This window comes from Scleropages formosus, chromosome 17 (genome assembly GCF_900964775.1).
Source record: "Scleropages formosus chromosome 17, fSclFor1.1, whole genome shotgun sequence".
Taxonomy (NCBI): domain Eukaryota; kingdom Metazoa; phylum Chordata; class Actinopteri; order Osteoglossiformes; family Osteoglossidae; genus Scleropages; species Scleropages formosus.
Genome location: NC_041822.1, coordinates 19052327 through 19064891, shown reverse-complemented (window position 1 = coordinate 19064891; position 12565 = coordinate 19052327). Strand labels below are relative to the sequence as shown.

General features: G+C 42.6%; 1 protein-coding gene across 4 annotated transcripts in view; it reads left to right on the top strand.

The window, feature by feature from the left end:
• The window catches only part of nipbla (NIPBL cohesin loading factor a), a 48864-nt gene that overhangs the window by 26741 nt on the left and 9558 nt on the right, over positions 1-12565 (top strand). For all 4 annotated transcript variants that reach the window (XM_029259614.1, XM_029259615.1, XM_029259616.1 and 1 more), the window contains 20 exons: positions 2974-3153; positions 3566-3727; positions 5424-5495; positions 5693-5782; positions 5870-5973; positions 6272-6358; positions 6780-7011; positions 7481-7632; positions 7714-7794; positions 8042-8142; positions 8656-8785; positions 9080-9162; positions 9260-9392; positions 9533-9676; positions 10094-10180; positions 10874-11094; positions 11309-11411; positions 11520-11618; positions 11751-11897; positions 12402-12536. In XM_029259614.1, coding sequence (XP_029115447.1) covers positions 2974-3153; positions 3566-3727; positions 5424-5495; positions 5693-5782; positions 5870-5973; positions 6272-6358; positions 6780-7011; positions 7481-7632; positions 7714-7794; positions 8042-8142; positions 8656-8785; positions 9080-9162; positions 9260-9392; positions 9533-9676; positions 10094-10180; positions 10874-11094; positions 11309-11411; positions 11520-11618; positions 11751-11897; positions 12402-12536 — 2543 coding nt within the window. The remainder of the gene's footprint in view (positions 1-2973; positions 3154-3565; positions 3728-5423; positions 5496-5692; positions 5783-5869; positions 5974-6271; positions 6359-6779; positions 7012-7480; positions 7633-7713; positions 7795-8041; positions 8143-8655; positions 8786-9079; positions 9163-9259; positions 9393-9532; positions 9677-10093; positions 10181-10873; positions 11095-11308; positions 11412-11519; positions 11619-11750; positions 11898-12401; positions 12537-12565) is intronic.

Here is a 12565-nt window from a genome sequence, read left to right as displayed (position 1 = left end):
TTTTACTTTGCGTCACACAGAATTTATTAATACATGAGAAGAGTTTAATAAAAGAAATAAAAGCATATTTGTAAGAAATATTTAAAAAAACAATGTAAGTTGTATGTGGTCTCCCTGTGTGGCTGTGCATCAACTCAGAGCCAGAGGTATTACATGGAGGAGATTTAGGATGATAGAGAAGCGGTAGTTCCCTCACATGCTCTGAACTACTGTTGAAGAAGCCAAAGAATCTTCTACAGCTTGTTCACCTTCTGATTACTTCTGATTACTTCTCTTCCTCCTCCTTGACTCTTCTGAAGAACATAATGTTATTTAGTGTTCAGAATTGCTATATGATAACAAATAGGGTGAGGCATTTGCACATGATTTGAATTGGTGCACAAGCTTTCTTTATATTAAAAATGAGTGCTAAATACTTCTCCAAGAAGCCTGTAACAGTGAAGATTTTCTTACTCAGAAATTCCTAAATTGGGGACCAACTGTACTAATATTTATCTCTGGTTTAAACTGCCCATTTTATTGTTTTGTTTTGTAGATTCCTCATTGTTAACATGGATGGTAAAATATATGAAATTCTATTTGCGATAAAGTGAAATGTGTATACATTTCATGAATCTGGTGGAAGCTCATTTTGAGATGCACTCTTACAAAAATATGAAAAAAAATATTCTGAAATGCTTGTTGCTAAATTCAGAGGGTCACTGGGCTTGTCAACACCTTTAAAAATAGCCAGAAGTTGGTAATCCAAATTAATGGCTTAAGATGAATGAATTTGGAATATTTGCATAGCTTTTCTTAAACGTTTATTCTGACACTGCTGCGTGCGTTAGGTGTAGCATCTAAGCACCTTCAGCAGCCGTTGAGGTTTGATTTTGAGCGACCATTTCGCCTTATAAGCATGGAGAATGGTGGGAACATAATAAAATGGTTGACGACTACCAATTAATCCTTGAAGAAGACACCTCATATTAACACCAAACAGAAGGCAAAAACCCAGACTCAAAAACAGATGGTTGTTTGTCTCAAGAGCAGTGGTGCAAAAACCCAAGGAAAACAGAGGCAACAGTTCATGGCACCTGCACCCTGATGTGAGGACCTAATCATCCAACTTCAGTGCATCCTGTCATTCACTGAAAGAGTTTGTTCACTTGATAGAAGTGATGGGCCACATGGGACAAGGTTTGGATGAACACCTTGGACACCTCCTAGGGACCTGTGTGAAATATCATCCACATCATCACAGACTGCAAACTTAAAATGGAACCCACCTCCATCCACATCAGCACAGACGGCAATCTTAACTGGAAGGCGAGGACATTTAAACAGGAGATGTATTGTGGTTCTCTACACAAATGAAAAGGGCAGCATTTCCAGCATGTTAAAGAAAGTCTTTATGTAAACTCTACGTAAACCTGACCTTGCGTGGAAAAGATGGAAACATTGCCTTTATGAATGCTCATGGTTCCAGCAGCTCTGAGTAAACAGAGGAATCTCCAAAAAATTACTTTAATTTCTGTTCCTGGGATACATGGTCTTGAAAGTCAGCGACAGAATGTTTTTGAGCTGGGCCATCCCTCCATCCATCCATCCATCCATTATCCCTCCATCTGTCCGTTCATCCGTAGCTATTTGGGCTGTCCTAATTTTTTCCATCAATGATTGATAGATTGTCTCCTTGCTGTCAGCGGTTGAGTCTCTGTGGTCCAGCAACATGTTTCATATTTGTTCTGGTGGCTGTTTTGCAGTCTGTTGCACAGAACTGTTTGTGTTTTCTCAGTGTTGTTTTGAAAGAGGGTCATCTATAGAGGCAGTTGCACTGCAGAGAGGAGCACAAACATCCTGAACCTGGACTGCATTTAGACTTGAATCTGTGACCGAAAAGTTCCAGGTTCTGACTTTGCTTTCCTTTTGTACCTCTGAGTGAAGTTCTAAGCACTAAATTTGAAGTGTTAGTGAATACCTGGCTGTATGTGTGGGTAGAGTGTGAGAATGTAGCTGTTGACGCCACTGCAGACAATTTGGCTGAAAATGCCTGTAAATGCCTGTTGCTCCAAGTCTGCAGGCTTAGTGGTTCATCAAGGATAAGAACCAGTGTAGCTATCCAGCTGGTGGGGGTTCTTTGGAGCGCTCTCTGCAGCTGTGTCCGTCATCCCTTATACAGCATCTCAGAAAAACAAGCCAGCTACAGCTGCCTCTACCAGGTGCCCCTCTCTTCTGACCATGACCTCAAATGACATGACTACACTTTCCTGAAGGATGGTACAGTCGTGTGCGTGTGTGCGTGCATGTTTGAGCATGGAGTGGCATTTGTCCATTTATCATCATGTAGTTCGCTTTCTGCCTGATCACACTTGAGCATGACCCCATTCTGAACTGACCCAAATAACATCTTTGCCTGTATTCTGTCTTGCTGCCTGCTTGTCACAACCAAGTATTTTGCAGCAAATTCTGAATCCATCTGTCTTAGAAAAACCGTTTTCACACTACTTAATGGGAATCTGCATGTTCCTCATTAAAATGAAATGCTTTTCCATCAGAATACTGTGTGCCGAGCTGCTGCAGTATTTATATGGAAGTGTACTCGTTAACACTTTGTTACTGCATAAAGCATTCATAATGCACCCTTATCCCTAATATAAGCATGGCTTAACAGCTGTGTGTTTGAACATACACCAATGCAGAATATGGCAGGATATTATAATAAGACTACTTTGATTTGTGGTAAGCAAATGAGCCGAACAGGCATCTGTATCATATTAGAAATGCATTATATATGCTTAATGGCAGCTACCTAATGCTAAAATATGAACAAATGACTGACTTTCCGTATGATGATATGTTATGTTTGCTTTGTACTTTATTAACATACTCACACCATACTAGTCCTAGGCCTTCTACTGCTGGACTTCCAGGATGCCCAGGCCTGTCTGGTTGAACATCTCAGCACTCTGTCTCCTCCTTTGCCCCCACCAGGTGGGATTGACCAGTCAGTGCTGAAGGAGCTGCCCCCAGAACTGCTTGCAGAGATTGAGTCAACTATGCCACTATGCGAGAGGGTGAAGATGAACAAGCGTAAGCGCAGCACAGTCAATGACAGGCCCAAGTATGCTGAGGTCAGCTCTGAGGAAGACGAGGATGAGCCCACTGGCGAGTGTGAGTACCAGGGCTGAAGTTCTTATCCAGTTTAGGATAGACTTACAAATAATGCTGTGTGCTAACTTTAATTCCGGTGTTCACGCTGCACTTACAGCCTTCTTGCCTCAGTGTGAATTTTGAGTTATCTGTCAGTGACACTCCAGTTTCCTGAATTGCAAATTTCTTGACTTTGCTGTGTTTGTCCCTGAGTGATGGTCCTCAGATTAACAGTTAACAGATTAGTTAACTTTCAGTTAGTATCTGATTTATGCCTTAGGTAACAGCTGAGGTCACTTCTTGTTTGAACAATGACTTGTATCTAGTAGTTAGTAGCTGAAATAGAACACAATCTAATACAGACTGGGGCTGTTGAGGTGGAACTGCTTCTTTGTTCAGTGGAATATGACATTCTCCCTCTCTGCACCTTCAGCGGCCCGGAAGAAACACCGAAAAGAGAGAGACAGGACGTGGGAGTATGAAGAGCGTGAGCGGAGGGGCTCTGGGGAGCACCGTAGGGGCTCAGGCAGCCGGTATCGAGAGCGTAGCCCCGAGTACTCAGATGAGGGCTCCCCCCCACCCAACCTGAGTGACTGTGAGTATCCCGCTGCACACCCTGTAGAGAACATGACCCTTGAACACGTTTGAAAAGGAATACATGGGTAGGTAGTAGTGATTCAATTTCACAGTTCCAGTATTTTCCCGGTAGGGGTCAGGTGGGTGCCAAAAAAAGAGCTCTATCCCAAGACTGCTGCTCTCTGGATATCATCAAATTCCGTTCAGTTTGACATTAATAGCATTTAGTAAAGCACCTGAGAACAGCTTGTAACACTGCAAGTCTGAAACCTTTTTTTTACCACCCAGACACAGTTGGTCCTTGATGCCTCGGCATACCCTGATACTGAAACTACTATGATAAAAGAGTTGCAAGAGACGCTTGTGCATTTTGTTTTAGATTATATATGACCAGGGTGTCAGGTATTCAAGGTACATTGGCTCCTGGTGTTAACGTTTTCCTGTTTCTATATTTATTTTAATTGCATTTTGTTCACTAATCGGTTTTGTGGAGAGAAAGTGACGCACATTTTGAAACCTGGTTAGTTGGCAGTAAAATCATGCAACCAGAATAGGGCTGTGGGACTAGATTAATTTAACTCTCTTCCAAAGTGTTTGTAGCTCATGTAAGATGTTACTCAGTACTGGTTATCTATAACAACATAGTAAATGCTAATGTTGTCTTACACATTTTTATGGGATAGATTCCTCCAGTCAGGACCAAATCAGAGTTTGTGGAGACAGTGGATTTTAAATTATCTTTAATGTAGTTTGATAGTTGATGAAAATGTTAAAATTACTTAACAAGGTTTTCTTTTTAATTATATCTGTATCTGAGACTTTTACAGAACCTTACCCGTAAATAAACCGAGGGATGTCTGAGTTAAGTTTTTATTGATAATGAGAGTTGAAAGTAGCTAGAAGCTGTTGTACATTGGGCACGCTTATGTGATGAATCGGTCATCAGACAGGATTGAATAGGAGCTTCTGGAGAAATTATTTTTAATGTTGTTTGAGATGGATTTTTTTATGAAGTCAGTGTATTTTTTATGCATTATCGCTGTATGCCAGGTTTTTACAGAACCTAATTTGCAAATAAATTAACAGAGGTTTATTATTAAGCTTTTATTGGTTATGAAGAAGTGGTAAAAAAATGACTTTGCATCTAGATGTTATGGCAAGACTTCCAGTCCCAATTGTGTTTGTAATCTGAGACGACAGTGTAATTTGTTCAGCTGTGAAAGTGTCGTACATATGAGAAGCCGGACCTTGATGTTAGAATGGGTTACATGTCTTATTGCCATAAAGGTTAGCCCCTACCAACACAGTGCCCAGATGCTGCACAGGTAATAATGAACCTTGCCATTGTCTATTCTACTGTGAAATAAGCAATGAATGAAAGATCAACTTAAAACCAATGTGTTTGTCTGCCCTAAGGGTTTAAATAGGAAAACCTACTTCTACTTGGCATGCACAGTTCAGTGTGAATGTGTTTTTTGCCTGCTGTGGTTAGGCTGGATTCTAGCCAGGTAAAGGGGGTGGCTTGCTTGCATTTGCCATTTCCTCTTGTTAATAGACAAGGGGCACACATCAGTAGGTTGCCCTGTTGAGTCAAAGTAATTGAATAGAGTATGTCATGAAGATGATGACACAGCCTCAGGTCTGCGTGCGAGTGTGTCTGAGGTCACAAGTGCTTTTGGGCCAGACTGGTGAGCTGTTGTATGGTCTCTCTTCAGTGGCACGGAAGATGAAAAAGAAGGAGAAGCAGAAGAAGAGGAAAGCCTATGAACCGAAGCTCACGCCAGAAGGTGATTTCCATTTCTGTCCACTTATTAATATAATCATTAGATCGTTTTAGTGGGATTGTGATCGCAGGTGGTAAATAAATGATTATGTGAGGTTGCTTGTAAAAGCTTAAGAAATATATATGCTCATGTATGGAGTGAGATTAAAAATGTCTGCTAAGCAAAGAGCTGATAAGCAATGTTTGAATTGTGACTTGCAGAGATGATGGACTCTTCCACATTTAAGCGGTTCTCAGCCAGCATAGACAACATTCTGGAGAGTTTGGAGGACATGGACTTCACTGCTTTGGGTACGTGCTTCTGACTCATCCGTTAGGTACAATAAATTCAATATTGTGTGAAGTGCTTCATTCTCATACTCAATATCCCTCTTCCAGCTGATGACGAGGAGATCCCTCAGGAGTTGCTGCTGGGAAAACACCAGTTGAGTGAGCTGGGCAGCGAGTCGGCCAAGATCAAAGCCATGAACGTCACCTGCAGGGTATGGAGCTCTCTCAGTATACTTTTGTGCAATGGCACCTCAGGGTATTTCCAACTGGAATGAGATAGTAAGTTTCTGTGGGGTGCAGTGAGGCCATTTCATACACTGTACAGTCTTGTTATGCTGCAGCCTAAAGGAAGCTTCCAGGTAATGCCTACTGATGCATTTTGGTGGGGTCCAGTCAGGACATCACCTGCAGGGTACAAAGATCTGGAGTCTGTTTGTGGTTTGTGTGGGCTCAGTGATACTTAAGCATACATGGGCATTTTAATATGACATTGCACATGTTGCATTTCAGCTCTCCTCAGACAAGCTGGTAAAGGTGCTGAATATCCTTGAGAAAAACATTCAGGATGGGGCCAAGCTGTCCACGCTCATAAATCATGTGAGTTTTCCTAACTTGCAAATCATATCAGTATGGTACTGGTTTATGCAGCTGAAGACCATCTTTTGTTTCCAGTAATGTGAGACTCTACTAATTAAGTTGCTGTGGGTAAAGAATTGATCATAACAACTCACCAAGAGGGTGTAGTTTCATAATCCAAGGAGAAATGCCTTTGGTTATCATAGGCATACGTTTGGAATTTGAATTTCTGTAGTAAATCATTCAGTTATATAAATAGAGCAATTTACAATTGTAAATTTAAATGTAAGACAATATAAGTAAAATGTTAGTCATATTAATGTAATAAGTTTACAGTATACAGCAGTTTTACTGATCTGGGCATAGGAATCATTTCATTTCAGGAATCATAGGGCATAGGATTCATTTCATCTAAATGTTTTTTTCTGTGTTTTCATGTTAGGACAATGACACAGAGGACGAGGAGCGACTCTGGCGTGATCTCATCATGGAGCGGGTGACCAAGTCGGCTGACGCCTGCCTTACAGCGCTGCACATCATGACTTCGGCCCACATGCCCAAGGCAGTGTACATTGAGGATGTGATCGAACGTGTGCTGCAGTTCACCAAGTTCCACCTGCAGAACACACTGTACCCACAGTACGACCCAGTCTATCGCGTGGACCCACATGGAGGTCAGTTCCTGCATCTCTGCTTACCAGCTGTGTCTTCTCACTGTGGTTTATGGTTGTCTCAAGGCTCTGCATCTCTCTGTCAGTTAACATCATTATATCATGAAATGCACACATGAAATACAGTCTGTGCTTCCTGTCTAGGATGATAATTGTTTGCCATAGACAGTGTTACACCCATTTAGAGACCTACTAAAGTTCAAATGAGAGCTTCAGATTTTGACAGTTTTTCTTTTTATTGTACTTATGCTCAGAAATACATCATCATGTTTAAGTTGTACAGTTGGATGGCACGATCGTGTAGAAGATGCCTAATTCTTGTATTTAGTGTCAGTAGTACCTTACTATTTATTAATTCTTGTGTCCAAGAGTGTGAACTCTGCTGCTGCTCTGTTATCACCAACTGCAACTTAGGTGACCTTCTGGGCGGAGTCCCTGTCTCTGTTCATCTTCTCTTTGTTCCCTCCTCTAGGAGGCGTGCTGAGCTCCAAGGCCAAACGGGCCAAGTGCTCCACACACAAACAAAGGGTCATTGTCATGCTGTACAACAAGGTGTGCGACATTGTCAGCAACATCTCTGAGCTGCTGGACATCCAGCTACTGACGGACACCACCATCCTACAGGTAAATGACCGCCCTATGCAAAAAAGTCTTTGCAGAGGAGTAGAAGCAGACCTGCAGTAATGCTGTCTGTTCTCTATGCAGGTCTCCTCCATGGGCATCACACCTTTCTTTGTGGAAGACGTCAGTGAACTGCAGTTGTGTGCAATAAAGCTGGTGACAGCGGTGAGTCTACCTTTCTCTCCCACCACTTCCCCACACAAACAAACATTGCGAGTCTTGGTCCTTAAGGCTTCTCTCCTTTTCCAGCAGCCAGACAAACACCTGTGTACATTCATGCATTTCCTTATGAGGCTATAGTTTCCCTTGACAATTTAATATCTGAAAAGTGCATGTATTTGAAATTATGCTGAAATTATTTATGCTTTTAATATATGAATGTCCTGATGTTGGGGCTCTCCTCACTTCTCAGGTTTTCTCTCGCTATGAGAAGCACAGGCAGCTCATCTTGGAGGAGATCTTCACCTCCTTGGCCCGGCTACCCACCAGCAAGCGCAGTCTCAGGAATTTTAGGTGAGCTGCAGGATACGTTTTCAAAGGCAACTGAACTGTCTGACTGCGACAAAAGACCATTTTCCCACCTCTGCCTGTACTCTACATAGTTCTGGTCAAAAGAGTCAGCATTGGAGAGTAGTTGTTAAGCACACTGTTGAGCTGCGAAATCCCCAAGGTGCCACATACGCTTCATGTTTATATTTTAATCTCTTCATTTACAAACTATCTAATTTTATGTATGCCAAAAACTGTACAGCTCCATGAGTCATCTTAGATAAGTTAATCTGTTTACCCAATGAGTAATATAATGTAGTAAATAGCTTTTTGGCAAAGAACTTTGCTGTGTTTATGGTCATAGCACGTCTCTGTGCCAAGCTGGCGGCAGTTGGTGGCTTAAGTGCCCACACACTGATTGTGGAACATGTCAAAGTAGTAGTTTTTACACTCGTGGTTGGTAGCTGCTAAGTAGCAGCAGTGTGAACTGATTAGGGTGGCACTGTATAGATCATCCTGTTAAACCCCCTCTTCCAGGCTGAACAGCAGTGATGTGGATGGAGAGCCCATGTACATCCAGATGGTTACAGCCCTGGTGCTCCAGCTCATCCAGTGTGTAGTCCACCTGCCCTCTGACAAAGACGCAGACGATGAGCAAGACAAGAAGGTGTGACCACAGTGCCCTATCTTGTCCTGAGCAGCTGCTGTTACAGCCACCTTTACAACTCTCAGCTCAATGCTGTTCAGCAGGCAAGCCATACTTCAGGCCATGTCTGCTGGGCCTGAGTGACAACAAGTGATTGAACCATAATATTATCACTGTTTCCAAGTGATCATAGAGATGATGATTTTGAGAGAACTAGACAACCTGTTAAACAACAGGATGTGAATTTCCAGGCTCCAGTGTCTTTGGGCTGCTGCACATTTACTGGATTTACCTTGCGTGTTGCTCTGTTCATAGGTGGATCAAGATGTGCTGATCACAAACTCATATGAGACTGCCATGAGGACAGCTCAGAATTTCCTCTCTGTGTTTCTCAAAAAGTAAGTCTTAATTAACATGAGCTGTGCAGAAAAGGCAGCTACTATTTGTTTGTGATAGTTTTGTTATCCTCTGACCTTCTGCTCCATTCTTGTCCAGATGCGGCAGCAAACAGGGAGAGGAGGACTACCGTCCACTGTTTGAGAACTTTGTGCAGGACTTGCTGTCCACAGTAAATAAGCCAGAGTGGCCTGCAGCTGAGCTGCTGTTAAGCCTCCTGGGAAGACTGCTGGTAAGTAGGAACCATTAGTTACCAACTGTAATCACTTCACCTATTTCTTAAATCTACTTTTGGCCTTTGCTAATTACCAAGTAGCTCTCTGTATATGAGCAAGTCCAGGGCCTTGAACTTGTTTGCTCTACCTCCTCCAGGTGCACCAGTTCAGTAACAAGCAGACAGAGATGGCCCTGAGGGTGGCATCTCTTGATTACCTGGGAACGGTGGCTGCCCGCCTCCGCAAGGATGCAGTCACCAGCAAGATGGACCAACGGTCCATTGATCGTATCCTCAAAGAGGTATACAAACACTCAGAGAAGCAACAGGAATATGCACTCAAAATGTATGCACAAAAAGTACTTGGAAAGTGAAATATGACCTTGTTTTGTAACAGTTATAGAGGTGCAGATTGCGTAGTGTTTTTTCTGATTTTAGCTTATTGTTAGTCATGAGTACTGTATGGACTCTAACTGCACTTTGTAATAGTTCAGCATGTCTGGAACATGAACACACCATTTCTTCCTGGCCAGCAGGATTCTTTTCAGGGGAAACATCTTCAGTCACCTTCTTAAGACCTTGGGCAGAATACCTGTAGCTAACCTATAGCTCAAAAGTACTCATGGCATGGATAACAAGCAGTTTCTTCTTTGATGCTGTGTCCTCAAATGTGAAAACTCCACCCATAATCCTCCATACTTGCCCTCTTTACATGCCAGGCTTCAGGCACTGATGAGACACAAAAGCTGCAGAAGACCCTCCTGGACTACATGGAGGAGAATGCAGAAACAGACCCCTCTCTTGTCGTGAGTCCATAGCTTTACACTCGTTCTTCTTCTGGTACTATACATAACAAACGTTGGCAGTGTATGCTGTTGAATATGAAATTTGGAAATAGTCTTCAGGATTTTCTTTGCAGTAGTGGGACAGCTGGTTCCATTGTAGGTACAGCTGTCATATTGCAGTCATGGGACCTGAGTTAAATCCCTGCCTCCACTATAGTGCCATTAATCAATAAATTCCTCTTGAAGTTATAGTCAGAATGCCATAAATGACTACTGAATGAATACTGTATAAATGAGTAAAATCATTGTAAGTAACTTTGTACACGGGAAGCTTCGTATATAGGAAGTTTCCTTGTTGTTAGGTGCTGTCAAGTCGATGTCGACTCATGGTGACTATGGATAGTTGTCCTGAAAAGCCTTCGGTCTTCCATCAACTGGCTAAGACTTAAAGTTTCCTTAGATGCAGTTAATGGTGTTGCTACTGTTGTTCATGACCTCTACTTTAAGAAAAACACAAAGTGACTTTCTTAAGGGTGCCTCTTTTGGATGCTTTTTTCCCCTTATGCTTTTAGAAGACTGTGCAGTGGATTAACATCAGTAATGCCTCATCTACTCTCACTCATCTAGTTGTTGGCAGACCTGCACTAATGACAGGGAGGGAAGGGAAATTGTTAGGTGTCAGGCTCACCAGTCATCTCCTGACTGCCTTTCCAGTTTGCAAGAAAGTTTTACATTGCGCAGTGGTTTCGTGACACCACCACTGAAATGGAGAGGGCCATGAAGACACAGAACCAGAAGGATGAGGACTCATCAGAAGGGCCACACCATGCCAAGGATGTGGAGACCACAGGAGAGATCATGCGGAAGACAGAGGCGCGGAAGAAGTTCCTGCACTCCATCATAAAGACCACACCCTCACAGTTTAGCATGCTGAAGTATGGCTCGCCAGTCCTCCATTGTTCAAGTGCCCACCCCCACATACAATGTCAGTGTATCACACTCAGATGCAGTCCCCCCAGATGTGTCAGCCATGCTTACTTTTATGTACACTTTTCTCATCTCTGATCTCTTTTACCATGTGGCCTGTAAAAGGAAATAAAACAGAGGATAGTAGTCTTTCTAAATAAGCGTGTCCTCTCCTCTTCCTAGAATGAATTCGGACACAGTGGACTACGATGACGCCTGCTTGATCGTCCGATATTTGGCCTCCATGAGGCCGTTTGCGCAGAGCTTCGATATTTATTTAACACAGGTGAACAGTCTTGTCTCGGTTGATCCCGTGCCAGCAAGCACCGTTTCAGCGTGGTCTGTGTACGTCTTGTGTGGTAGACATAGTAACACCTTTTCTATTCATTGGCAGATCCTTAGAGTCCTGGGGGAGAGCGCTATTGCTGTTAGAACAAAGGCCATGAAATGTCTCTCAGAGGTGGTTGCAGTGGATCCCAGCATTCTGGCCCGGGTAGGTTCAGCCTTCATGTGTACTTATGTGAGATTTGTGGAACATAAGCATATTAAACTAAAAAGTGTTGCTGTGTTTGAGATGCTATGTGTACATGGTTCAGAGTAACTGCATCTACCTCATTCCCTCTAGCTGGACATGCAGCGAGGGGTGCATGGGCGCCTGATGGACAACTCCACCAGTGTGCGTGAGGCAGCTGTGGAGCTGCTGGGCCGCTTTGTGCTGAGCAGACCGCAGCTCACTGAACAGTACTATGACATGCTCATTGAGAGGATCCTGGTGCGTCCCACTGCTCTCAAATTGACTGAAGCTTTGCTTACATTCCATTTCTGGTCTTGAGTTCTGCAAAAAATAACAGTACCAACTGCTGCAGGTCATCACTTTTTTCCATGTGATTTATTTCATATTTCTCTTTTGTCCAGTTTAAAATTGCACAAAAAATTACATTTTTTGGAAATGTTCACTCAGTGGACATATATGCTCTCAGTGTACTGACTTAACTGTAGGTTCATTCAAAGTTTGAAAGTTCACATGAGGTAAGTAAACTATTGTTCCACACTGCCATCTAGGGGTGTGAATTCTCTCAGTGCAGCACTTCAGTCTTTCTTGTTTGCCTTACATTGCCTTACTTTACATTTTTTGTAAAGTGTTATTTGAGTGCTTATTACTTCTTGGCTCCTCAGTGTCTTTTTGTGAATAATTTATAGATAATTTTGAGAAATTATTTTGCTTCATCATTACATTCCAGTTTTGTCAAATTTTCCCTTCCCTGTATTTCCTCAGGACACGGGTATCAGTGTAAGGAAGAGGGTAATCAAGATTCTGAGGGACATCTGCCTGGAACAGCCCACATTCAGCAAAGTCACAGAGATGTGTGTGAAGATGATCCGCAGGGTTAATGATGAGGAGGGTATAAAGGTATGACTCTTCCCTTGAATGCATATATG